Raw genomic sequence first — 27,973 nt, forward strand, 5'->3', positions numbered from 1 at the left:
AAATGCCCATCACCTAAATGCCCATCAGATGGGATGAAGAAAATACGGTACATATACACCATGGAATACTATGCAGCCATAAAAAAGAAAGAGATCATGTCCTTTGCAGCAACATGGATGGAGCTGGAGACCTTTATCCTAAGTGAACTAATGCGGAAGAGAAAACCAAATATTACATGTTCTGACGTATAAGTGGGAGCTAAACATTGAGAACACATGGACACAAAGAAGAGAACAAGACACCAGGACCTACTTGAGGGCAGAGGGTGGGAGGAGGGAGAGGATCAGAAAAAGTACCTGTCAAGTACTATGCTTACTATCTGGGTGACAAAATAATTTGTACACCAAACCCACCTGACAAGCAATTTACCTATAAATCAAACATGTGCATGTACCCCTGAACCTAAAAGTAAAAAAAAAAAAAAAAAAAAATAAAGTTTACCATCTACGAAGGGTGTGGCAGATATGCAATGGTAACAATAGCTGACATTTAGAGAGTGGTTCTTATATGCAACTAACCACTTCGTATATGTAATAACTCACAAAATCCCCACACCAACTCTGAGGAAAATACTATTATTTCCACAGAGCAGGAACTTCCACAGAAAGGTTAAAATAACTTGACTAAACCTGCCAAGTTCGTAAGCGGCAGCCAGAATCTAAATCTAGATAGTCCGGTCCCGGGGATAGGTTCTTAACCACAAAGGCATTTTCTAAAATTGTTAAAAGTACAGAAGCACAGGAAAGAGACATTTTGGCCAGAATAAGGGTTAAGGGAAGGTTTCATGGATGAAGTGGCATTCGCTCTGGGTCTTGAAGGTCAACAGATGGAGAGGGCTCCTGGGGAGGAAGGACTCTAACGGGGAAGGAACAGCCTGACGAAGAGGCACTTTGGGTACCAGCCAGCTGACGACAGCAAGATTTGGTCCGGTGCGCGCGGGAGGAAGCTGGGAAGGGACGCCGCGCCCAGATCCCGAGGTCCTTGAGCACCAGGCCCTCTGCAAGGAACCGGGGAGGAAAATCTCAAACTATTAATAGAAGAGCGGCAAAAAGGAATTCGTGGGCACCCCTCCCTGTTGGAAGGACTTTCCCTGCCAGAGACCAAGGCTGGCAGCACAGCTACACTTCCCTCAAGGGGAAACAGCCGACCAAAGTGGTCAAGGTCGCCCGCGCGGGCTCCGGAGCTGTACGTCCCGGCCGAACACTCGCGTCCCGAGCACAGACGCTGCGTATTTGGCTGCTAGCCCGTGCTCAACAGGCCGGGCCTGGCAGCGCCAACACCTGCTCGGCGTGAACAGGAAGACCTGTCCTCGGAACTCCCTCCGGACACTTCCCCGTATCCTCCTGGTCCTCGAAGGTCGAAGGGGCGCCCTCTCCGGGACACCAGCCGCGCGCTCGGCTCCTCCCCTCAGCCGGGAGACCGAAGGAATAACAGCCTCTGCGATAGGAGCACGCTCTACCAATCAACCGTAGTCTCCGCCCACGCCTCAGCCGGAGTAAATTGCATTGGTTATATCATTCTCGGCCGCCGATAAGATTGTTTTCTTGGATTGGCTAATAGCGTTCCTTCCCGCCTGTCTCTTCTTCGTCACAAGCTGACGATTGGTTAATCCCGTTGCCAAGCTCTGGACGCGGCTCGACCATTGGAGGCCGCGGGCCCGCCCCCGTCGGCTAGGTGAAGGTGAGAGTCTCCTCCAGTCGCAGCGGCCAGACCTGACCGGCCAGCTCCGGTCGCGGGGTGAAACCATTCGATTCCTGCTCTCTCGATATGGCGCCTCCGTCAGTCTTTGCCGAGGTTCCGCAGGCCCAGCCTGTCCTGGTCTTCAAGCTCACTGCCGACTTCCGAGAGGATCCGGACCCCCGCAAGGTCAACCTGGGAGTGGGAGGTAAGGATGCAGTGCTCTGGAGTGTGAGCAGCTCGGGGAGTGGAGCGGACCCACCCCAGGTCGTGGACACTGTGGGAGAAGCCGAGGCCCAGTGTGGCGCTGCTTGAAGAGGGCGGCGCCGGAGAGGAGGCTGGATCCACGAAAGCTTCCTAAAACCTGCCCATTTTACAGATCCGGGTGTGGAGTCCCTGGAAAGGGGTGATGTGTCCGAGGCCGCACAAACCAGATGTAGCAGCCAAGACACAAACTCAGTCTTTCTGATTACCCATTTTGCGTTCTTTATACTACAGCCTCATAAGAAATGGGGCTGCCGGAGCTGGTAGAGAGAGGGAGAAAAATAGGAAGCCTGATAGGCTTAGGGTTCTGGTTGCTGGGAAATGGGTAAAGGAGAACTTTTAACGCTAGGAAGCTCTCTTCTGGGTCGGTAAATATTTGAGTGACCACCGAGTGTCAATCAACTACCTTATTAAGCTTTGTGGGGGGAGACTGAGGTTTGATTTTTGCCCTTAAGGATTTAAAAATCTGCTGATGTTACACATGCTTTGAGACAGGTTAATGCTGCCCCCGGAGGGTCTGGGGAAATGGTTCTGGCCCTCACAAATGTGGTAGGAATGGGTAGAGATGGTGGAAAGGAGTGAAGTATGGATAGTAGAAGCTTACTTTCCACACATCCTGTCTTCATTTCTTGATTCAAATGATTCTCATCTGTGCCTTGGACAGCTAAGAGCATGGGCCTCAGTTTCCCCATCTACCAAGAAGAAGATTTGTATTGCAGTGCCTCTCAAATTTTTTACCCCTCACCCTCTCTGATGAATTTGTTATTCTTCTCACTGTCATTTGGATGTTTGAAGCCCCACAGACACTTACTTTCTCCGTTTGGATTTTGCCACATGCAAAGCCAGAGGGATGAAAATGGGTAGGATAAGGCCTTATGCTAGGGAATAGACTTAGAATAAAAGGACTAGACATTGTGGAAAGAGAAGGTGGAATCATTTTGTAGCAGAGTGTGATATGAAGGACGCTCAGAATCAGGTTTCTCATAGATGATGTTTTGTCTATGCATAGGATTTGTTAAAAAAAAAAAAAAAAAAAAAAGTCGGCCGGGCGCAGTGGCTCAGGCCTGTAATCCCAGCACTTTGGGAGACCGAGACGGATGGATCACGAGGTCAGGAGATGAGACGATCCTGGCTAACACGGTGAAACCCTGTCTGTACTAAAAATAGAAAAATTAGCTGGACGTGGTGGTGGGCGCCTGTAGTCCCAGGTACTCGGGAGGCTGAGGCAGGAGACTTGCTTAAATCCGGGAGACGGAGGTTGCAGTGAGCCGAGATTGCGCCTGGGCGACAGAGTGAGACTCCGTCTCAAAAAAAAAAAAAAACAGTCTTCCCTAAGGAGTATGGGGAGGGGTAAGGAAAAATCCATTGAAAAGTGATGGTTTGTTGAAGCTGGTAATTTGTTGAAGCTGGGTGGTGGGTACATGGACATACGTTATATTATTCTCTCAGCTTTTGTATAGGTTTGAAATTTTTCATCATAAACCTTTTAAAATAAGTTTAGCCCACTGAGGGAAAATGATGTTTTTAGCAGGCAACAGAGTGGGAGAAATGTTGAAAGATTGCCTCAACTTGAATTTGAGTGGACACCATTTGATCTCTTAATTTAAATCCAGTCCAAAACTTCCAAGTGTTTCTTTGCAGCCAAATATATACAAAGAACTAGTATTACTGTCAGTGTAAATACATCTTTTTAAAACGTCAGATTTGGCCAGGCGCGGTGGCTCACACCTGTATTCCCAGCACTTTGGGAGGCCAAGGCAAGTGGATCACCTGAGGTCAGGAGTTCAAGACCAGCTGGGCTAACATGGTGAAACCCCGTCTTTACTAAAAATACAAAAATTAGCTGGACGTGGTGGTACACACTGGTAGTCACAGCTACTCGGGAGGCTGAAGCAGGAGAATCGCTTGAACCTGGGAGGTGGTGGTTGCAGTGAGCCAAGATCTTACCAATTGCACTCCAGCCTGGGTGACAGAGTGAGACTCCATCTCAAAAAAGAAAAAAAAAGAAAAAATCACGTCAGATTTATTTTCTTAATTCAGTTTACCTTTGAACTATCTTACAGGGTTTCTGTGAGGATTAAGTACATTTAAAGTGTTTACAGCTGTATCTGGCACATAAGTAGGGTTTATATAAGTGTTAGCTATTACTGTTATTGTTCTGGCATTTCTTTGAGTGATTCTCATAAAAGATATTGAATAAAAATTTTCAGTTCAAGAACTGCAAAATGAACTAATTTATGACATTAGTTTGGAAATAAACTGCTTATGCAGAGAAAAAGCACCCCGACAGCACAGGCCAGAAGCGATGGACTCAGGATTGGAGTCATTGGCTCAGACGGCCACCCTAGCTGTGATGGTGCCTTTGTCCTGTTTTCCAGGAACTCCAGCTCCTTACCATGAGCAAATGATTTATGCATGTAATCTCATTTAATGCTCACAACTCTGGAGGGTGGTTTATTACTATTATTGTTTAGAGGCAAGGAAGCCAAAGACTGGAGAGGTGAAGCAATTTGCCCCAGGTCATTTGACCACTGGGTGGTCGAGCTGGGAATCCAGGCCAGGTCTCTCAGACCTCAGAGTCTCTGCCCACACCTCTATTTCAGGTACCTCCAGGTGGTAGCCAGTACACTGTAGTGGGAAGAGCCAGGAGACCTAGGTACAGGCCTAGCACCGTGGTCCAGCAATGTGACCTTGGAAGGGTTATTTAACATCCCTGGGGCTCAGTCTGTTAAATGAGGAGCCAAGACTGAATGACCTTCTCTGAAATTCTACCTTTAAGATTCTACTGTATGGCCGGGCGCGGTGGCTCAAGCCTGTAATCCCAGCACTTTGGGAGGCCGAGACGGGTGGATCATGAGGTCAGGAGATCGAGACCATCCTGGCTAACACAGTGAAACCCCGTCTCTACTAAAAATACAAAAAAAAACTAGCCGGGCGAGGTGGCGGGCGCCTGTAGTCCCAGCTACTCGGGAGGCTGAGGCAGGAGAATGGCGTAAACCCGGGAGGCGGAGCTTGCAGTGAGCTGAGATCCGGCCACTGCACTCCAGTCCGGGCAACAGAGCGAGACTCCGCCTCAAAAAAAAAAAAAAAAAAAAAAAGATTCTACTGTACTAAAAGTCTACTCCACAATTCACTAGCACATTCTGTGACTATAGTGTAGGATAATAATTTTACTGGCCTCATCAGTTGTCTGAGGATTAAATGAATAATTATGTGTGAAATGTGATATGTAAATGAAAAGTGTTATATATAAATGTTATTTTTGATTATCAATGTGACCCATCTTTTTGTGGATAGCAGGTGTTTGGATAAGGATCTAATTACAGTAGAATAAAAGGCCTCCTTTCAGCTTTTAATGTCCTAGCCTTATTTATACACATCCCCAATTATACCCCTTGTGAAGAAAATGTAATTAAAAATTGACCTTAGGGAAGATACTTTTTTCCCCCAAGTTAAGATAAAACCGAATGGAGGTTATCTAGTTAATATACCAGTGATTTTTGACACGTTTAGAATAAACTGCAACTGTAATCTCAAGTCAGTTTCTACTTGGAGCTAGTTTCCCCAGAGTTGTTCTTCTTGCTGTGATGATTTAAATAATTTCCTTATAGGTAAACAGAGGAGAGCATCACATTTTCCACTGCTAAGCACAATGCTTTCTAAGTTGATCATTTTAGTGCTTCTCAAAGCTTCAGACTGAAGTGGCTTTAAGGACATGGGAGATGGATCCAACCTGGTACAACCTGTAGCAAGAAGTTTCTTCAAAGACTCCAGTCTATTTTTTCATGTGAGCCTAGCTTTCTTTTGGCCCAGATATACTCTGCTAGCTTTAATATTTCTTGTTTTCAACATGGTTTCCTAGCATCTTCAAATAAAATAGTTGGAAATATATATTTTATCAGGTGTTTCTGAGTACCCCGGCCTTCTCCCTAGTATCCTAATTGGGCTTTTGAGTGTGGATGGATGAGGGAAGTGGAGATCTTAGGAGGAAGATGTGGGTGATGGTTTGACCATTTAAATCTCCGTCTTCTTTCTTCCTTTCCTTCTTGCAAAGCAAGACTGCTGGGCCCACATGGGCCCACCTGTAGACTTTGTGAGTCCCCTAAAAGGGCTTGTACCCAAGAAGAAGACCAGTGGGGCATGGAGCTGGGGAGCATGCTGATAAAAAGGCCCTAACATGGTCCCAGGGGTCTGCTTGCTTCAGGCTTTCTCTAGACATCTCTTGCTTTTAAAAAAGCACGTGGATCCATGAACTGACAGCCTAGCTCTTATTATCTCTGTGATCCTGGGCAAATCATTTGACTTTTCTGGCCACAGTGGCCAGATCCTTAAAATAGACATCACAGTATCTATTTTGTGGGTTGCTATACAAACTAAATGAGAGTAAAGAAATGTATTTAGCGCAGTACGTTGTATGTACAAAGTAGTAAATCCGTGTTATTATTCTGCCCTCAGGTTCCATCAATGTCTTTCTCCGTGTCCCAGACCTCATCTCTGAATGTCAGGCCTATAGTGGACACATCCTACAGCTCCCTCAAATTCAGCGTGTTCAAAGCACAACTCATCATTTCTACCTTCCCCTTGATCTTTTCTTTTATCTTCCCCTTGTGTTCTAGAGCTTGGTCCACCCCGCCACCACCGCCCACTCATTATCCAGATGTGAGGGAGACCTTGGAGTCAACAGCAGTCCTTTCCCCAGTCCCCTGTCTGTTTATTTGGTCAATAGGTTCTGTCTTTTCTACCTCAAATCTATTTCCAGTGGCACTCCTTTTCTTTATCCCTGCTGCCACTGCATGAATTCAAGGCCTCATTATTTCCCTTCTGGAATATTGCGGTAGCTTTCTACTGCTTCTACTTCTAGTGACTCACCCTTCTTAACTACTGTCTCTGTCCTTCTCTCCGGTTTATTTTCTGTGGTGTCACTCAAATGATCCCGTTAAAATGTGCAACTGTTCATGTCACTCTCTTGCTTAAATGCTTTCAGTGGTTACCCATTGAAACTGAAGTTCCTTAAAAGAGACTCCAGGATTCTTTTAGCCACTCCTTAATAATAAATAAGCTAATAATTAATAATAAACTAATCCTTAATGGATTCCACATCAGAGTCATGAAAATGCAGATCCTCAAAGACCTCATGCTCCCCAGGCCTCTGGGGCCTTACACAGGTGTGCCCTCTGGCATGCCCTTCTTCCCTTGTTTACCTTTTAAACTCTAATTCATCTTTCATTCTTCATCCTCTGCAAAATCTTCTTTGACTCCTCAAAGTAGAATTAAAGGTTCTATCTATGCTGTGTGTTTCTTGGGGGGCAGACGGGATCTTATTGTATCAATCTCTGTAGCTTCTACTAGCCAATGCCTGGCTCATGGTGAGACTTAGTATTTGTTATGTGAATGGGTGAATGAAAGAGTGAATGAGAAACTCAAGGATCCACCAAATAGGGATAAAAATTCTTGGGGAGAGCAGGAATAGTGGTTGCTGATAATGCCTGACCTCACTGCTCCAGTCACCCAAGAGGAATCTGGTTCTGCTTCACTAGGGCAGTTAGGAGAGGCATTGGGAACAAATCTAGAACTCAGCCTGGGAAAAACTGGGCAATGGAGAATTGGCCAGTTTTTTTTAGTCACAGTATAGACGCAATGCCTCTCCAACCATCCCTAACCCAATTTTAGGGATGTTTTAGAGTTTCACAAAATATGCAGTAGTGTTAAGAACAGTAGTATTCCAGTTTTTTCTTTCTCTTTCATATTTTATCTGTAACACATTTAGAGTGACATATTATCATAAATGTAACATATAGCCTAATAATGTTATAGAATAGATATAACACCCAGACACAGAACTAAAACATAACAGAACTGGTTTTTTATAAACACCCCAAATTTTTGTGCATCTAAATAGTATCCTTTGTAGGTAGTTCAAATATGCTTTTCTTGTTCCAAGATTTCTGGAAACCCCTTTTAGACTGGCTGTCAAGGCATGTAGGACCCACACAAGAGATCATTTTTTAAAATAATTGTTCTCCGTGAGTTTTACTCAGTGTATTCACCCACACTCTTCAATGGAGATGATGCAAATGCTATTCCCAAAAAATAATTAACTTTGAAAGGACAAAGATTTGGCACTATCGAGGATATTCAAAATAATGAGATGTGGCCTCTAAAAACAATTCCAAAAGAAGTTTCAAGAATATTTTGAACAATGGTAGCATTATGATCATAGATAGGTTGATGTGCTTTAGGGACAACTCTTACTTGGAAGTAGTTATTTTGGTACATCTTTAGAGAAACCAGACCAAATCCCAGCTGGCGAAGGAAGCTTTTTGAACTTGTTGAGAAGTTTGGTGGACTAAGGGGTATACTATGAATGGTATGAGAGTATCGTGAGTTGGGCCAGGCATGGTGGCTCACGCCTGTAATGTCAGCACTTTGGAAGTCCGAGGCAGGAGGACTGCTTGAACCCAGGAGTTTGAGACCAGCCTGGGCAACAAAGTGAGGCCCTGTTTCTATGAAAAATTGAAAAAAAAAAATTAGCTGGTCATGGTGGTGAATGACTTTGGTCTCAGCTACATGGGATGCTGAGGCAAGAGAATTGCTTGAGCCCAGGGGGTTGAAGCTGCAGTGAGCTATGTTCGTGCCACTGCACTCTCGCCTGGGCAACAGAGTGAGACCCTGTCTCAAAAACAGAGAAAAATATTGTGAGTTAGATTCACTAGAGCCGGAAGGTAGACTATGAGTGGTATGAGAGTATTATTTGATTCTCCTACCCAGAGGCATTTGGTCAGTGGCTCTCAGTCCGTAGCCCTGCCCACATTTCTATTACTAGCTTGAAATGTTTCTCAGATTTGCAGATGACACATTCCTGGAGGGTAGAGTTAGCTGATAGAAGACATTCAAAGCGATCTTATAAAGTCTTTTATTTACTGTATATCCTGTGACCTAATAAATTAACATTCAGATATTTTTCCTAAGAAAACACTCAGGAATATACATAAATATGAGCATTTATCACAATGTTTATAATAGCAAATAATTTAAAGCAACACAGTTAATACATTATATATAAAAAGAAATATTATTTATTCTCTAAAATGATGTTGTAAATGGCTCATATGTATGAAAAATACCCAATTGCATTCATAATAAGAGAAATGCAAATTAAAACTACTTGACATATTATATTGGCAAAAATTCACTCAGTGCATAAGGCTATGTGGAAGCAAACACCCTTAAACAGTGCTGGTGGGAATGTAAACTGATATAATTCCTGTATCAATTTGGACAATTTGGAAATATTTGTCAAAACTACAAAAACACATACTTCTTAGCCCACTCTTTTGTTTTCCACCCGGCATCTTACAGATATATTTGCATACATGTGAGATGACGTATGTACAGGGTGGTTCACTGAAGTATTGTTTTAATAGCCAAAGATTGTAAACAATTCAAATGTCCAACAAGAGACTGACAAAGTAAAATAGGGTACATTCATCAGTTAAGCAACTGTAAAAAAGAACAAGGACACTATGTGCAAATGTAAAACAATCTTCAAGTGGAAAAAGCAAGGAACACAAAACAGTGTGTAGTATGCCGTATGCTACCTTTTGTTTAAAAGGGCATATGTAAGAAGCTGTGTTTGCTTGTGTAAGCATAGGGAAATGCTGGAAGGATATTTAAGAAATGTTACTTGGGAGGGATTTGATAACTAGGTAGATAGAGGGTAAGAATGGGATGGAGACATGCAAACATGTCACCTATTAGAAGAATAGTTAATAAGGAAGAAAAATTCATAATATATATTTAAAAGGAAAAAAACATGTTGAAATTCTATGTACAGTATGATCCATATTTTATAAAAGAATATGGCCATCGAAAATAAAGCTTAGAAGGTTGTACACCAAAATTTTCATGCTCCTTGTCTCTGAGTACTGGGATTATATGTTATGTTAGTTCTCAACACTGCTATAAAGAACTACCTGAGACTGGGTAATTTATAAAGAAAAGAGGTTTAATGGACTCATGGTTCCACAGGCTATATAAGAAACATGGTTGGGAGGCCTCAGGAAACTTAGAATCATGGAGGAGGGGTGAAGGGCAAGCAAGCACCTTCACATGGCGGAGCAGGAGAGAGAGCAAAGTGGGAGGTGCTGCACACTTTTAAACAACCAGACGTAGTGAGAACTCACTCGCTGTCACAAGAACAGCAAGGGAGAAATCTGCCCCCATGGTCCATCAACACTGGGGATTACAATTGAACATGAGAGTTGGGTGGGGACACAGAGCCAAACCATATCATTCCACTCCTGACCCCTACCAAATCTCATTTCCTTCTCACGTTTCAAAACACAATCACACGTTAATTATGTTTATTTTTTACCTTCTGGGCTTTTCCCAATTTTCTGCAATCAACGTGTTGTTCAGTAAACAATAACAACAACCCTAAAATGTGATTTTTTTTTTAAAGTCAGGGATTAATGTTGGGCAGAAATCAAGAAAATAAAAATCAGAATCAGTCTTAAAATTTTGTTTCCATTTCACAATCACTTGCGCACTTGCGTAAGTGTAGGCTTATTCAGGACCTAAACATTCAAGCAGAGAGGCAAACGACCCCTGCCAGGAGTCCTACTTGGAGAGATTATTGACGTGGGTGCAAGGCTAAAGCAACTGCCCTGTAAAGCTCTAATCCTAACATAATCATAGAATAGTGTAGGGAAAGAAATTGGTGATGGATAACTCAGAGTGACTTAAAAATACTTTCAGAGGAAGAGGAAATACTTAGAGGTTTACTGTAGAGCAAGATTAAATATTGTGAAACAGATCAATTTAGATCAATGAAAGGGTGAGGCAGATGAAGTGGGATGAAGTTGGAATGGTAAACACTGGCTGAGGTCAAAATACAGAGAGGATAAAGATGTGTTTAAGTGGGTCCCTGGGTGATTGTGTCACCTGTTGTTGAAATCCTCAGGGCATTTGCTTATCATTCGTCTTATTTCTGCTCTTCTAGGACACGAGGAGTGGTGGGCCTTCTTCCACTCCTTCTCCATGTTTGTGTTAAAGGTGCCAAGTTCATGTGGAAGTAGCACCTAGGCTTTTTCTGGAAGTCTTTTGGGGAGATGCAGAAGGAAGAAGACTGCTGGGCCAATGGCCTAGAGACCTCAACGCAATAGCGATATTGACATGACATTTGCAAGATGCTTTTTACTTTGCAGAATGCTTTTCTATGTACTGTCTTATGTGACCAGGCTCTGTGATGTCCCAGTTTTATTTCAGCATTCTACTTTTTGGAGGTCACATAGTTAAGAGCTGTAAGTTCCACAAGGATGGGGAACACATCTGCCCTTATGTTTGCCCAACACCTACCCCAGTGCTTGGCTCAAATTAGGTATTCAGTAAGTGAACGAACTTTTCTCCAATTTCCTTCACTGTTCTGTTTTGACTGGAAGGTGGTGGGATTCTCCCAGTTCACAGTTACAAACTCTTACCTTGGATACAGCCTGAGCCTCCTCTGTGTATAACCCTTTTCCATTCTCCAGCGTATCGCACGGATGACTGCCATCCCTGGGTTTTGCCAGTAGTGAAGAAAGTGGAGCAGAAGATTGCTAATGACCATAGCCTAAACCACGAGTATCTGCCAATCTTGGGCCTGGCCGAGTTCCGGAGCTGTGCTTCTCGTCTTGCCCTTGGGGATGACAGCCCAGCTCTCAAGGAGAAGCGGGTAAGTTTTGGGTGAGAATGTATTTTCTCTTTAGAAACAGAAAGTCATCCTGTTCTTACAGTTGCTGACTTCCCCTCACTCCACTAGAGGTCCTGCCATTCTAAGAGCCTTGCTGTTTTCTAGACTTACTGGGCCCTGCCATGACTAAGAACCTTTGCCTGGCCCTTCCCTCCACTTGGAATGCCCTCCCTTACTTCTCTAGCTCTCCAGTCCCCACCTCTGAGTCCTTCAAGAGCTGATCAGGGGTCACTTCCACACTGAGTCCTTAGGTATTTTAGGCAGAGCTTGTTGTTTAAGCTCTCTAAGTTATCACAGGACTTTGTTCACAGCTTGGGAATAACAGTACTTAACTGTGCTTACTATAGTGGACAATTTTATAAGTCTTCATCTCCCACAAGACCCTAACTTTCCCCAGAGCAGGGATCATTGCTTACTTATTTACCTTGCAGATTTTCAGCATTTGGCTCTTATCCGGGTACCTCAGATTACAGAGGTTTGGATTCATTCATTCCTTCAGTCATCAGATGCCCACTACTAGAGCCAGGCACTGTTCTAGATGCTGGAGCACAGCAGTGACTCAAACATACAGAATCCCCTGCCTTTGCTTTCAGTTTTGGGGAGAGGAACAGACTATAAATGTAATCTTATTGACTGTATCAATAAGAAAATGATGTAGTATACTAAAGATGATAAATGCTATAAAAATAGAGCAGGAGGAGGCATGTTAGGAATTCTGGGAGTGGATACAGTTTTAACTAGGGTGGTTATGATAGAAATAGAAATGACATTTGAGCCAAAACTAAAGATGAGACATAAATGAAAGAATGAATGAACTAGAAAACCAGCAGTAATCATTTCTTCCCTTAGATTTTTCTTCTCTAGATTCAGCATTTCCATATCCTTTACCCATTTTGTGGAGACCTATTTTCTACACTCCTCACTGCCTTGTACTACTTTTCCACTTTTAGATCTTAGGATCCAGACAGAAATGTTCATTTTTCATCCCCAGCATAGTACTGTTTCAGCTTTGAGATTATTGAGCATTGTAGAAAGGAGGGCTCGTGGGCCATAACTCATTGTCACATCATGACATCCCACTCTTGCTTTGATTGCCTGTAGGAGACTTGGGGCTTTTGCTGTGGCTCACATCTTTTCACCACTTGCCGAGACCAGCTCGGACGGGGAGACCCAAACCCAGCGGCGCTAGAGGAATTAAAGACATACACACAGAAATATAGAGATGTGAAGTGGGAAATCAGGGGTCTCACAGCCTTCAGAGTTGAGAGCCTCAAACAGAGATTTACCCACTTATTTATTGACAGCAAGCCAGTGATAAACATTGTTTTTATAGATTATAGATTAACTGAAAGTATTCCTTATGGGAAACAAAGGGATGGGCTGAAATAAAGGGATGGGTTTGGCTAGTTATCTGGAGCAGGAGCAAGTCCTTAAGGCACAGATCGAGCTTGCTATTGTTAGTGGTTTAAGAACGCCTTTAAGCGGTTTTCCACCCTGGGTGGGCCAGGTGTTCCTTGCCCTCATTCCGGTAAACCCACAACCTTCCAGCGTGGGGGTTATGGCCATCATGAACATGTCACAGTGCTGCAGAGATTTTGTTTATGGCCAGTTTATGGCCAGATTTTGGGGGGCATGTTCCCAACAACCACTGTCTTCTTTCTTCATCTAGTTCAGCACATGCTTATGTAGTACCATGTGCCAGATGCCGTGAGAGATGCTGGGGCCACCCAGATGAATGCAGCATGGCTGTGGCCACAGGCAGCTCCTGGTTGCTCTCCTAGTCCTCACAGTGAAGTCATAGTATTGACAAATTGTTATCTCAGACAAGGGTTCTAGAATCCAGCAATCATGCTGACATGTCTAGCAGTGGCCTGCTCTGTCTAGCTTCATACCAAGTCTTCCTGGATTTCCCTTGTTCTGGATACTCCTGTTTACCCAGATCCAGTTGCCTGGCTCCTTGTGAAGTCTGTACTTATTTGCTTTGATGTTATGATTTTCCTTTATAACAAGTACATTCTTAGGCTGTAGGACAATTTGCCAAAAATCAGTTTGCAGAATGACCAAACTGCTATGTTATTGATTCACCAAAAATTTGTTTCTGTTAATTGCTGATATTTAGAGCAACTTGTGTTTCACTGAAGCCATCCAGTATTTCATATAGTTTTAGGGAGTGATAACTTCTTGAGAATTTGATATTTCAAGTGTCATATATATCATGGATGTCAAGGATTAGTTAATGTGGAGTCGGTTTATCTCTTCTAAGCACATTTTTAATGTATTCTGACTTTTTCAAAAAATGAATTGGCTTTCTGTAGTGGGAGAGAAAGGGTGGAGTTAAAAGTTGGGCACAGGAAGTGAAAAATTATGCCTGGAAATGTTTCCACTGGTATCTATGCATCTGTCATGTTTCCAGAAGTTAAAACCATGTTCAAGGGAAGTCTTGCTCATATGCTTAGGAAGTATTAGCACTCCAGAGTGTCTTAGGTATCTGAAATGTGAAGTCATGTATGAAGTTGACATTCAACTTAGCTGGATGACAAACCTATAAAAAATAAATGCACATTTGTGTTGTATCATCTTGGTAGCAATTTGCATAAAGAATTCAGGTAAGCCACAATGTGGGGGCAAAACTTTTAAAGTAATAGCAAAGGATGAGTGCTCAGTAAAGATCACTGTAAAGAACAGAGAAGTTAGCCCACCAAATCTGACATACACTGAGCATTTTCACCCCAGTGCACTGCCTTCGCTCCTCTCTGTAATGTACAGCTGTGTTTACTTCTGCATCCCCTTGAGTGTCAACTTTGCTTATGTTTCATATTTCAGATAATATTCTTTCACAGATGCTCACACCTGTAAATACAAACAGAACATTGGTGCATAATAGTGCTGATAATTGGTATCATTGCCTTGTTCCTGGCTTAAATGGGGTTTCTGCTAAACGATTTATTGTTTTTAAGCTGACTTATGGGTTGAATGAATTTTTTTCAGTCATTTTCAGGGAGTATCCACTGTTTCCTATTTTACTAAGCATTTATCTCAGGAATAGCCAAGCTTTTCTTATCTGTTGTGATGATCATTTGGGTTTTCTCTGTCTAGCAGCATGACAGGCTTTATGTCTCTTATAATCCATTCATGGGATGACTCTCAATCAAGGGGGTAACTTGAATGTACTGCTGGATTAATACTGTTCATTAGTGTTTACTTGGGAAGTTAGTATCAAGGTACGAGCTAGGTCTCTCATTCTACTTTTTTCCCTTTTGTTGTCTTTTAGCATCAATGTTATGTTAGGTTCTTAAAAAGATTTAGGAAGCTTTTCTTCTCTAAGAAGAGTTTTAAAACCTTTTTATTGGCCGGTGCGGTGGCTCACACCTGTAATCCCAGCACTTTGGGAGGCCGAGGCAGGCGGATCACCAGGTCAGGAGTTCGAGACCAGCCTGACCAACATGGTGAAACCCCATCTCTACTAAAAATACAAAAATTAGCCAGTTGTGGTGGTGCGCGCCTGTAATCCCAGCTACTCAGGAGGCTGAGGCAGGAGAATCACTTGAATCCAGGAGGCAGAGGTTGCAGTAAGCCGAGATCGTACCTCTACACTCCAGCCTGAGCAACAGAGCGAGACTCTCTCAAAAAACAAAAAGCAACAACAAAAAAACCTTTTTATTATGGAAAATTTCAAATCCATATGAAAGTAGAGAAAACAGTATGAAGAATGAATCCCTGCTAGTATGAGGAATGTATCCATCACCTAGCTTTGACAATTATCTGTATAGGGTCAATCTTGTATATTTCCCTCTACCCCACTCCCTGCCTCCCTGCCCTCCACCAAAGCTGGATTATTTAATAGTAAATCCCAGACATCTAAATAGATGTTTTAAATTGTTGTAAAATTTTATGACTAATACATGAATACGTTCATCTTATTTTTAAAAAAACGACTTACAGATTAGGCCAAAGTCCCTTTCAACCACTACATCCTTGGACCCCTCTCCAGAGGTTGCCACTGTTAGAAGATTGGTGTGTGTCCCTCCTTGTATTTATTTATTTATTTGAGACAGAGTCTCGCTGTGTTGCCCAGGCTGGAGGGCAGTGGTGCGATCTTGGCTCACTGCAACCTCTACCTCCCAGGTTCAAATGATTCTCGTGCGTCAGCCTCCCGAGTACGTGGGATTACAGGTGTGTGCCACCATGCCTGGCTAATTTTTTTGTATTTTTAGCAGCGGCAGGGTTTCACCGTGTTGGCCAGGCTGGATCTCAAACTCCTGAGCTCAAGTGATCCACCTGCCTTGGCCTCCCAAAGTATTGGGATTACAGGCGTGAGCCACTGCGTCTGGCTAGATATACTTTTTCATGTGATCTTTTTCTTCCTTTCTCTTCAATCCTTTAGACAAATTGGGCAATGTGGTTTATGACATTTTTCTGCTGACTTATGCTGAAACCTAATTAGAATTTTGAAGAGGCAAAGTCAAAGATCTATAGGCAGAGAACTACATCATTAGAATGTAGTGACTTGGTCTGGAATGGAAAACCTGGATTTGTGCTGAGCTGTGCCACTCACAGCTGTGTATCCTTTGGGAAAACACATCTCTGAATCAGTTCCTCATGTGTCAGGGGATATAGACTTGACTTTTGAGGGCATGTGGGCATTGAATGTACGTGAAAGCATTTTGTAAATGATAAAATATAGGAATAGGAAACCAAACACCACATGTTCTCACTTATAAGTGGGAGCTGAACAATGAGAACACGTGGACACAGGGAGGGGAACATCACACACCAGGGCCTGTCAGTGGTTGGTTGGCAAGGGGAGGGAGAGCATTAGGACAAATACCTAATGCATGTGGGGCTTAAAACCTACATGACAGGTTGATGGGTGCAACAAACCACCATGACACATGTATACCTATGTAACGAACCTGCACATTCTGCACATGTATCCCAGAACTTAAAGTAAAATAAATAAAGATAAAATATGACTTTTATTGTTGCCTATGTTAGGTCACTTTAAGATGAGAGGAAGCCGGCCAGGTGCAGTGGCTCACACCTGTAATCCCAGCAGTTTGAGAGGCCAAGGCAGGTGGATCACAAGGTCAGGAGTTCGAGACCAGCCTGGCCAAAATGATGAAACCCCGTCTCCACTAAACATACAAAAAATTAGCCAGACGTGGTGGCAGGCACCTGTAGTCCCAGCTACTCAGAAGGTTGAGGCAGGAGAATCACTTGAACCTGGGAGGTGGAGGTTGCAGTGAGCCGAGACCATGCCACTGCACTCCAGCCTGGGCAACAGAATGAGACTCTGTCTCAAAAAGAAAAAAAAAAAAAACAGAGAGGAAGCCAAGGAGAGGAAAGTAGTATTCGTGCATCACCTCTGTTTTGTTAGAATGTACTTCTAAGGATTAATAAGCCTGAATTCTAGAGATGAGGAGTAGTACAGATTGATGTCAATGACAAGTTAGGAACACTGTTTTAGAGGCTTATGCTAGAGGGTAAGTTTGATCTTAGGATGGGTGCTGAAGAGATGGGTTTGCCTTCCAAGGCATGTGCACGCGTGAACATGTGCGTGCACACACACACACACACCCACACACACACATACACACTGTGGCCTTCGTGTGTCCTCTACCTCTATGTTCAGAAAGGAAGCTTCTTCTAGTGTCAGACCTCCTGGGTTGAAGACTGGCACTCCTGCTTAGTAGCTGGTAACTTTGAGCAAGGTTCTTCACCTCTCTCAGCCTCAGTTTCCTTAGTTGTAAACATGGGCAAATCATAGTACCTTTTTTATGTAGTTGTTGTAAGGTTTTGATGAGATAATATGATTAAAAGGCTTAGCACAGAACAGGCACAGAGTAAGTACTCATTATTACCTTATTTTTATAAATATTATCTAACCTCACCATTATCAGCCTGTGACCTATTTCTTCTCTTTCAGGTAGGAGGTGTGCAGTCTTTGGGGGGAACGGGTGCACTTCGAATTGGGGCTGATTTCTTAGCGCGCTGGTACAATGGAACAAACAACAAGAACACACCCGTCTATGTGTCCTCACCAACCTGGGGTGAGTTTTTCAGTTGAAGTGAGAGGAAAAACAGAAACCAGAGAGAATTATCCTCATGACTCTCCCTGGTTACACAGAAAATGTAATCCAGCCCTGGAACAACTTACCATTGGGAATGGTTTGAACAGTGGGTTATGGCAGTGCGTGAGAAACCTGCTGCTCAAAATCAAGAATACTCTTTCTCAAGACTCTTGGTAGACTTGTATCTACCAAGGCTATGTTGAAACTCCCCAGAGGAGGCATAGAATGTAGATGCAGGAAGTATCATTGTAGTAGAATATAAGTCTGGCATTAATGTGACTGGCTGAACTTGTTCTTGGTTACAGTCATTCCTCTACATCTTAACCCCCAACCTGGATGATGCCCAGTGGACATTGAGCCTGGGAGGGCCCTGGAAGCTGACTTGCATCCTTTCCACTCATGCCTCCTAGTGTTTGTAAAAGTGCTTAACTTTTTACTCCTTTGCATGCAGAGAATCACAATGCTGTATTTTCTGCTGCTGGTTTTAAAGACATTCGGTCCTATCGCTACTGGGATGCAGAGAAGAGAGGACTGGACCTCCAGGGCTTCCTGAATGATCTGGAGGTGGGTGATTTAGAGGAAAAAGTAGAGAATCGCATGGTGTCAGGAATAGCAGGCAAAGTCCTTGGACCAGTTGCTAAGTGAAGGGGTCTGAGACACCTTCCCCACACCAGATGGTGGTTTCTGACATAGCACCTAAGAGAGAGGGCACAGAAGAGACATGAAAGAGTGACAAGAATATGATTGCCGTTTGCCCTCCATCACTGACTGACCTGCTGCTGTCTCCCAGTATTCCCGTCAGTGTCAGAGCTGACATAGCTTCCTTCTCCTCAGAACGCTCCTGAATTCTCCATCGTTGTCCTCCATGCCTGTGCACACAACCCAACTGGGACTGACCCAACTCCAGAGCAGTGGAAGCAGATTGCTTCTGTCATGAAGGTAACTGCCTCTTCTGAGCATCTCTTAAAAAATAGTATGTGTATTTAATGTATTCAGAAGTAATACCTGTTTGCTGTTTGCTGAGAAATTAGGAAAATGGGAAAAGTCCAAAGAAAAAATAAGTATTAACTGTAAATTTTATTACCTAAAGAAAGACACTGTTAATGTTTTGGTAGATAGAATGTCAGACTCTGTGTGTGTGTGTGTGTGTGTGTGTGTGCGCGCGCGCGCGCGCGTGTGTGTCTAGTTTTAGATATATATGTTTTACAAAGATGAGATCATTTTGTCCGTACTGTTTTTTGCAACACAATTTGTTTTTCATTTTCACTTCTTTATATACATGTCATTGAATATTTTGCAGCATCATTTTTCATAGCTATATTATATTCTTTTCATGGATGTGTCATGTGAGGGATGGGGTAAATATCTGATGAATATTTAGGTTTACTTCAGATTACTTGATCTGATGAACAATTACGTAACAAAACTTCCTTTTATGATTTCTTTGGTGTGACTTTCTAGGTGGGAATTCCTAGCTGAAACTGTGTCTATTCTTCGTTAACGAGTCTGTAGAATACTTACTAAGGAACTGCTGTGTACTGGGGACTGTGGGAATACAGTATTGAACGGAGCAGATGCAGTCCCTACCCTCAAAGACAGACAGCCTGTTTGGGGAGATGGACGAGTACTAAGGCAGCTGTGATACTGTGAAATAGCTGTGTTGATGGTGTTATATGGGGGTACATAGTGCAGACTTTGGGCAGTGTATATGTAGGAGTTGGGGGGATTGATGGCAGGAACCTTCCTGGAAGAAGTGGTTTCCATGTTGAGTCCTGTAGGATGGGGAGGAGTTAAGAAGGCATCAGCAGACAGGTGTTGACAGGGAAGGGATGTACTCTGCAGAGGGCAGAGCATAGTCAGAAGCACAGGCAGAGATCATGGGGAGTGTGAGAGATGAGGCTAGAGTGAATAGGGGCGGGATCTGTGCTGAGGCTTAGACTTTATTCTCAGGGCAGTAGGGAACCACTGAAATCTTGGATGTCAGGGAATGACATGATCTTAAGGTCACCCTGATGTCACAGCGGGGAATGGATCAGAGAGAGGCAAGACTAAACAGGCTGTGGGAGCAGCTAGGAGACCGTTGCCGTAGCCCAGGTAGGAGTTGATGGTGACCTGGATGAAGTAGGTAGCAGTGGGGACATTGAGATGCAAAAGGATTTGGGAGCTCTGAAGAGACAGGACTGATAGGACTCGGGGAGTGCCAGGATGAGCTGGGGGGCATGAGCTGCAGAGGAGTCATCCTGGACTAGGAGTCCAGATACCCCCCAGTCCCGCCTAATCAAGATACACCTAAGAGATGGGAATCAAAGTACAACCAAAGGCTTGGACAGTTCTGGGGACGGAAGCGGTGTCCACTCAGAGAGCCCAGCTGTAGAAGCAGGTTCCCTGTGGAGAGCTCTTTGAGGAGATGAGTGACAAGAATGGAGGCTACTCTGTTCCCTTCCTCTTGAGTACCTAGTAGAATAGCCTCGAGGTTTTGAGGAGCCCTGGGGATACTAAGCCTACACTTGACTAAGGCTCTCACGCCAGAAATTCATGGAGGAGAATCCACCAACGTAGGACACTGCCTCCTTGCATCAGAAGTAAGCCCTGTTTATCTAAGCTGAATTGGGACATTCTAGGACAATGTACTTTTAAAAAGTTTACGGAAAAGGTGGCACTTGCTGGTTGTAGAGAGAAACGGATGTAAAGTGGTGTTTGGGTGCATATAGTCAAGAAATAGGAGAAATGGACAGCGTTTGAAATTCCCTCCAGGCATCAGCTGGGGAAGGAAGGCTGGTGTCTGAGGTTGGTGCCAGAAGGATTTCCTGCCTTGACTCACTTTCCTTCCCCGCAGCACCGGTTTCTGTTCCCCTTCTTTGACTCAGCCTATCAGGGCTTTGCATCTGGAAACCTAGAGAGAGATGCCTGGGCCATTCGCTATTTTGTGTCTGAAGGCTTCGAGTTCTTCTGTGCCCAGTCCTTCTCCAAGAACTTCGGGCTCTACAGTGAGTGCTCTCCCGAGGAGTTACAGCCCCATCTCCCCGCATCACTCCCCGCTTCGGCAGCCACAGCTGATTGTGTTCCCTCTCTTTAGATGAGAGAGTCGGGAATCTGACTGTGGTTGGAAAAGAACCTGAGAGCATCCTGCGAGTCCTTTCCCAGATGGAGAAGATTGTGCGGATTACTTGGTCCAATCCCCCCGCCCAGGGAGCACGAATCGTGGCCGACACCCTCTCTAACCCTGAGCTCTTTGAGGAATGGTAAGGGGCTCCCAGTTTGGTGGGCCGGGGGGGAGAGTGCAGAGCAGTAATTGTCCCAGTACATTTAACTGGGTCTCTTCCTTTCATTTTGGCAGAAGCAGGATCAAATTACTTTAACTTCTTTGACTCTCAGATATTTGTAAAATGGGCTGATACCTACCTCACATGTGCATAACACAACACCTGGAAGAGAGGAGGGGGCACTTGGTGAATGGTAGTTTTCCCCAATTCCTCCTCCACCCAGTCTTCCTCCCCATAAAGTTAGAAAACCCAGGAAGGCATTCCCAACAGAATAGAATACCCAGCATCTAGGCAGTTTCACAGTTTGGGAGCTTTTGGTTTTTGTCTGTAATTTACACTTTATCTTATTTTAGAACAGTAGTTTTATATAGTAGCTACATCTGCAATCTCTATTTAATAAGTCCTGATGAAACATATTACCCTATTAATATCTATAGCAGCACCTCGGTGAAGCCTGAGTTGAAACGTGAGTGTATTATGGCCAGTATACCCAAGACCAGCACTAGACTCGCTAGGAAATGTAGTCCTTCCTTTCTTCCCCCTAAGTCTTTCTCTCTCTGGTATGTTCATCCACCCATCCAGACATCCACATGCCATAATAGGCAGGTTGTGATCCCATTGTCGGCTGTCATTTAAATTACGGTTTTTAAACCTGTGTGTTTTCGGGTACCGTCTTTCCTGTCTGGATTGGTATTTATGTCGCTGTCCATGCTTCAGGAAAGGTAATGTGAAGACAATGGCTGACCGGATTCTGACCATGAGATCTGAACTCAGGGCACGACTAGAAGCCCTCAAAACCCCTGGGACCTGGAACCACATCACTGATCAAATTGGCATGTTCAGCTTCACCGGGTTGAACCGTAAGTGGCCCCCACCACCTCCAGCACATGTGTGCATGTAGACACACAACATTCCTTTCAGTCGCTGGCCTTGAGCTCACCTTCATGGCCTTTGCCTAATTGGGTAGCCATTGCTTTGGACCAAGACAAGTTAGGTTTTCTTATGGTGTCCCATGGTCTCGTAAACTCTTTGGGTCTCAGAAGAGTATTGTGGTCTGCCCTGCGACCCACAGCCATGATATTTCCATTTTTGTGGGCTGGGAAGTGGCTCAGAGCCAGCCGGTAGGTAACAGGATTGGTAGCTGGGAGCCTTAATTTATGAAAGGTTCTTATAAATGCTCAGGTACATTTTGGGTTTGCCTTAATCCTGAATATAAATATGTATGATTATTCAGAGACCTGATTTCTTAACAGATCTTTCCTATTTCTAGGTATTATCCTCAAAAAGGGGTTACAAAGTTATCTCTGCATTTCATAAACAAGAACCTAGATTGGGCTGGGCACAGTGGCTCACACCTGTAATCCCAGCACTTTGGGAGGCCAAGGCAGGCAGATCACAAGTTCGGGAGATCAAGACCATCCTGGCTAACACAGTGAAACCCCGTCTCTACTACAAATACAAAAAAATTAGCTGGGCATGGTGGTGGGCACCTGTAGTCCCAGCTACTTGGGAGGCTGAGGCAGGAGAATGGCGTGAACCCGGGAGGCGGAGCTTGCACTGACACCACGCCACTGCACTCTAGCCTGGGCAACAGAGCGAGACTCCGTCTCAAAACAAAAAAAAGAACCTAGATTGGTGGTTGGAATTAAAAGCTGATTGAAAATCTAGTAGGCGGTCATGCGTGATCTTGGTCGATTGTCAGTAGGGCACATCTGCCATCTGCAGTCCCATCTGATGACAGAAGAGGCATTTCTTCTTCTTTTGTTTCTTTTTGAGATGGAGTCTTGCTCTGTTGCCCAGGCTGGAGTGCAGTGGTGTGATCTCGACTCACTGCAACCTCCGCCTCCCGAATTCAGGTGATTCTCCTGCATCAGTCTCCCAAGTAGCTGAGATTACAGGCGTCATTTCTTTAGTAATTCCCACAGTGCAGATGTGGCCACTCACCTGTGTGTCCCAGTGACTCTAGGGAGGGATGTGTGGCTGGCTTGGTTTGTAGATAGAACAGCAGAGGCCGTGGGGAGGTATTTAACTGGGGCCATCACGGCGCCAGCGTGAAGTGCTCTCAGAAAAATCCAAAGAAAATAAATATAAATGAAAGTGAATAGAGCTTGTATTGTGGACCCCTCAAAATACTTTGGGGTAAAATGAAGCTACCTAAGAAAGTAAAGAAATAGCTCAATTAGCTATAGATGTCCTCTTGACTGTGGAACGGAGAATTAATTCACTCACAATTGTAAAAATATTACAAGTAACAGAAATATTAATAATCTTTAGTAGTAATAGTCTAAAAGCTCACAATATGGGAATGTCTCCCTGTAAAATATCCATATCTTCCCATTATCCACAGGAGGAAATTAGTTTTATTAATATTATGAATTGGGAAAATGATGAGAATAGAACTGTGCTTATAACACAAAAGTTGTATTTTTAGCGCTTGACATCATTTGCCCTTATTAAAAACAGGGGTTTTGTTTTCCTCCCAACTTTTTTTTTTTCTTTTTGAGACAGAGTCTTGCTCTGTTGCTCAGGCTGGAGTGCAGTGGCACAGTCTTGGCTCACTGCAACCTCCAGAATCCTGGATTCCAGCGATTCTCCTGCCTCAGCCTCTCAAGTAGCTGGGACTACAGGCATGAGCCACCACACCTGGCTGATTTTTGTATTTTTAGTAGAGACAGGGTTTCACCATGTTGACCAGGCTGGTCTCAAACTCCTGACCTCAAAGTGATCCACCTGCCCTGCCTCCCAAAATGCTGGGATTATAGGCATGAGCCACCATGCCCGGCCTTTTTTTTTTTTTTTTTTTTTGAGACAGGGTCTCGCTCTGTCACCCAAGGTAGAGTGCAGTGGTGCAATCTCGAGTCATTGCAACTTCTGCCCCCTGGGCTCAGGTGATCCTTCCACCTCAGCCTCCTAGTGGCTGGGACCACAGGTGTGGACCACCATGCCCATCTAACTTTTTTGTAGAAACGGGGTTTCACCATATTGCTTAGGCTGATCTCAAACTCCTGAGCTCAAGTGATCTGCCTGCCTCGGTCCTCCAAGGTGCTGGGATTACAAGCGTGAGCCACTGCACCTGGCCAGAAAAGTTGTAACCATACAGAAAAGTTGGAGGAATCGTACAGTGAACTCCCATACACTCGCCATCTAGTTTCTACAATTCTCACATTACAATACTTCCTTTGTTATCTTTTTTCTGTCAGAATGGGGCTTTTAATCTGGAGTCCCTGGATGTACTTTTACCCCTGAACTGATGTTTAAAAAATTGTGTATGTGTATTTTGGACCTACTCTAGGGAAAGAGTCCATAACGTTTACTGGCTTCTCAAACTCTGACACTCCCTTTTCTGAAAAAGTAGAAAGGCCTCATTTTTACTAAAACAAAACCAAAAACCAGCCTAGGAGCCGTTTAATCACTGCCTCAGGGCACAGGTTTTTAGAAACAGTGGTGCACCTGGGGCTGTGTTGGCTTGAGGCTCTATCCCCTTGGGTGACCAGTTCACACAGGTAAACCATTTCTGAAGCTTGCTTTGTTTGTTTAGAGGGGTCAAGGGAAAACTTACCCTTTGCCCTCTGAAAGTTGGCTGGAAATCAGCTGACAAAAGGCAGATTAATAGGAGAAAAGGCATACACGTTTATTTATTTATTTTTGAGACAGAGTCTCACTTTGTTGCCCAGGCTGGAGTGCAGTGGCACGATCATGGCTTACTGTAGCCTTGACCTCCCAGGCCCAAGCAATCTACCCACCTCAGCCTTTGTAGTACCTGGGACCACAGGCATGTGCCGCCACGCCCGGCTAATCCTTAAGATTTTTTTGTAGAGACGGGTCTCCTTATGATGCCCAGGCTGGTCTTCAACTCCTGGGCTCGAGCAATCCTCCCTCCTTGGCCTCCCAAAGTACTTGGATTACAGGCAGGAGCCACTGTGCCTGGCCAGCATGCAAATTTATTAACTTGCACAGGTGTCTTACAAAATAAAACTAAAATAAATGGCCAGAAGATTGATGCTTTTATACCATCTTGGGGTTACAGAAAGAATGGGAGCTTGGAGCTTGGCAAAACAGGTTCTCTTGGCAGACAAAACAGGTTCTCTTGGCAGACAGAGAAGAGAAGGCCTGGTTAGCAAAGGTGGTCTTGTTATATTATGTAGATAAGTCACAGGTAGCAGCCCTCGGAGAAAATAGCTGGTAAAGATCTATTTCTTTTAGACCTTTAAAGGCATCAGACTCTCAGTTAATTTCCCCTAGATCTGGACAAGGGAGGTCGTCAGAGAAAGTCTAGCTGCAGCCATGCATATGTTTTCTACAGATACAGATCTCTCTCACAAAGGACAGCTTTGCAGGGCTACTTGTGTATGTAGGCCCTCTGAACAGCCATCTCAAAATATGTCAAAGTATCTTTTGGGGTGAACTGTTTTGGTTTCCTTCAAGGAGCCCTGAGTCCAGGGTCCAGAGTTTTTACTTCCATAGAGAGGCAGTGTAGCATCACAGTGTACAGCCTGGACTTAAAATCCTGCCTGAAAATCCCACATCCACCACTGACCGGCTGTGCGACCTCGGAAGGCCATTTAACGTCTTTATGGCCTATCTGTAAGATGGGCACGATAAAGTTATTATCAGGATGAACTAAGATGCAGTGCTTAGAACATTGCCTGGCACATAAGTGTTCGCTCCTCTGATTATGATGATTTTATTATTATTCCATTTCCTCAGATTGGTGGTATCTTAAAAGTACTAATTACTTAAGCAATAATTCACTAATTTTTTTTTTTTTTTAATTTTTTGAGACAGAGTCTCACTCTGTCACCCAGGCTGGAGTGCAGGGGTGTGATCTCAGCTCACTGCAACTTCCTTCTCTTGGATTTCAAGCAATTCTCCTGCCTCAGCCTCCTGAGTAGCTGGGACCATAGGCACGTGCCACCACGCCCAGCTAATTTTTGTATTTTTAGTAGACACTGGGTCTCAGCATGTTGGCCTAGCTGGTCTCGAACTTCTGACCTCAGGTGATCCACCTACCTTGGCCTCCCAAAGTGCTGGGATCGCAGGCGTAAGCCACTGTGCCCAGCCAAATTCACTAAAATTCTATCAATGGATTTGCCAACTCGCAAAACTGCTCTAGAGACTGTTGTATAAAGGAAGCACGGTAGTCTGTTCTTACTCATATGTGATACATTTCTGCAAACATGGAAAAACTCTGCTGCATCTGCAAGAGAGCTGAGAAATGAACAGAAGTCTGATGGTGCCAGGTCAGAGAGGTCTGTGTATTTCTCAGCTCATTGGTTAATTCACACAGGATTGATCAGGTACCTCATGCCTGGGGCCTTGTCCAGTGTATTGTAAATATGAAATGTCAAAGGGAGGCTGCTGCGGGTGCTCAGTGTTAAGTCCAGGTTAGGGAAGAACTAAAGGAAGCACTTCATAGCCAGCGTTTCATAACGCTGTCCACCTGATGGTTGTTTTTAGTTGATAGGGGTGTCCTGGTGGATGTAAATATATAAGGCTTGGTTGGAAGGCAATCCCAGATTAAAATTCCCATCAGTAGTAGCCATATTGAATTTTCTGGGGCTTCAAAGGTGAACTAGTAAGAGTACTTACCAGAATCTAGTGAGTATATTTTTCTGTTTGTCAGTTGTTCAAAATAGCACCTTTTGTTTTGCTTCTCTCTGTTAAGGGGAAAGAAGGAAAGCTATAATTGTCATACAATTGCTGAGCCTCCACTGCTTTAAGGATCCCCTCTGCTCTGATTATGTCTCCTTTTGGTTTTCAACAGCCAAGCAGGTTGAGTATCTGATCAACGAAAAGCACATCTACCTGCTGCCAAGTGGTCGAATCAACGTGAGTGGCTTAACCACCAAAAATCTAGATTATGTGGCCACCTCCATCCATGAAGCCGTCACCAAAATCCAGTGAAGAAACACCACCCGTCCAGTACCACCAAAGCAGTTCTCTGTCATGCGTGTTCCCTGCCTGCACAAACCTACATGTACATATCATGGATTAGAGACACTTGCAGGACTGAAAGGCTGCTCTGGTGAGGCAGCCTCTGTTTAAACCGTCCCCACGTGAAGAGAACATCCCTTGAGACGAATTTGGAGACTGGGATTAGAGCCTTGGGAGGTCAAAGCAAATTAAAATTTTTATTTAAGAATAAAAGAGTACTTTGATCATGAGACGTAGGTATTTTGTCCCCCTGGCTAAAAGGCAGGAGTGTTGCGTGTGGCAACCACGTGCTTCTGTGTGGTGTTTGACTTTGTACAAAGTCTAGTCCCAAAGATTAAGTTGTCTGAAGGAGCCAAAGTGTGAATGTGGGTGTCGGCTGTGGCATTAAACTCATCATCTCAACCCGGAGTGTCTGGTCTCCCTGCTCTTTCTGCATGATTGTGTCCCTAGTCCTAAGCTTTGGTTCTTTAGGGCGACTGTGTTAAGAAGGATATTTAATCATGACACACACGTATTTAACTGAAACAGAAGTTTGACCAAACAGTATTCACTCGTGATGTGTGTAGTGCGTTCTATTTTTGAGCCATTCTACTGTGTTCTACTTCACCTAAAAAAGTAAAATAAAAATGTTGATCAAGACCCATGGAGTTGATTTTGTGACCATTAATAGGTTGTGACCCCCAGTTTAAAATGAATGCTTTTGAGGGTTTTACTAGTGGCTAAAGGAATAGCTTCCTTCAGTGAACTCACCATATAACTCCCTGGCGATTTTGCGGGCTTGTCATTTGGAGGCCAGCTGTCTTCTTATGTTACTTAAGAAACTGGACTTCTTGGACTTGTGAGAGGGGATGACATCACTTAGGTTGATTATAGAACATCAGCCTGTCCCCTGCTGTCAGAGTCCCTCCTGGTTTATTGAAGCAGTTAGAACCATAGAAACATAGATCACAATTTTCAGAGTCCAAGGGCCACTCCAAGTGGCCATTTTGTAGAATTTGGTGGGATTGGATGTTACTTAACACAAGAGGTCTAT

At 44.0% G+C, this 27,973-nt stretch overlaps 1 protein-coding gene across 1 annotated transcript; it reads left to right on the forward strand.

Moving 5' to 3' along the window:
• The first annotated feature begins 653 nt into the window (after positions 1-653).
• Positions 654-27,579, forward strand: GOT1 (glutamic-oxaloacetic transaminase 1). The gene is made up of 9 exons (XM_033186282.1): positions 654-1,886; positions 11,473-11,654; positions 17,599-17,722; positions 18,195-18,307; positions 18,578-18,682; positions 20,580-20,730; positions 20,820-20,985; positions 21,724-21,866; positions 26,771-27,579. Exons 1-9 carry the CDS (start codon positions 1,769-1,771, stop codon positions 26,908-26,910), a joined length of 1,242 nt encoding a protein of 413 aa, XP_033042173.1. The 5' UTR covers positions 654-1,768; the 3' UTR covers positions 26,911-27,579.
• The last annotated feature ends 394 nt before the right edge of the window (positions 27,580-27,973 follow it).

The sequence above is a fragment of the Trachypithecus francoisi genome, unplaced genomic scaffold (genome assembly GCF_009764315.1).
Source record: "Trachypithecus francoisi isolate TF-2019V2 unplaced genomic scaffold, Tfra_2.0 Contig01579, whole genome shotgun sequence".
NCBI lineage: Eukaryota > Metazoa > Chordata > Mammalia > Primates > Cercopithecidae > Trachypithecus > Trachypithecus francoisi.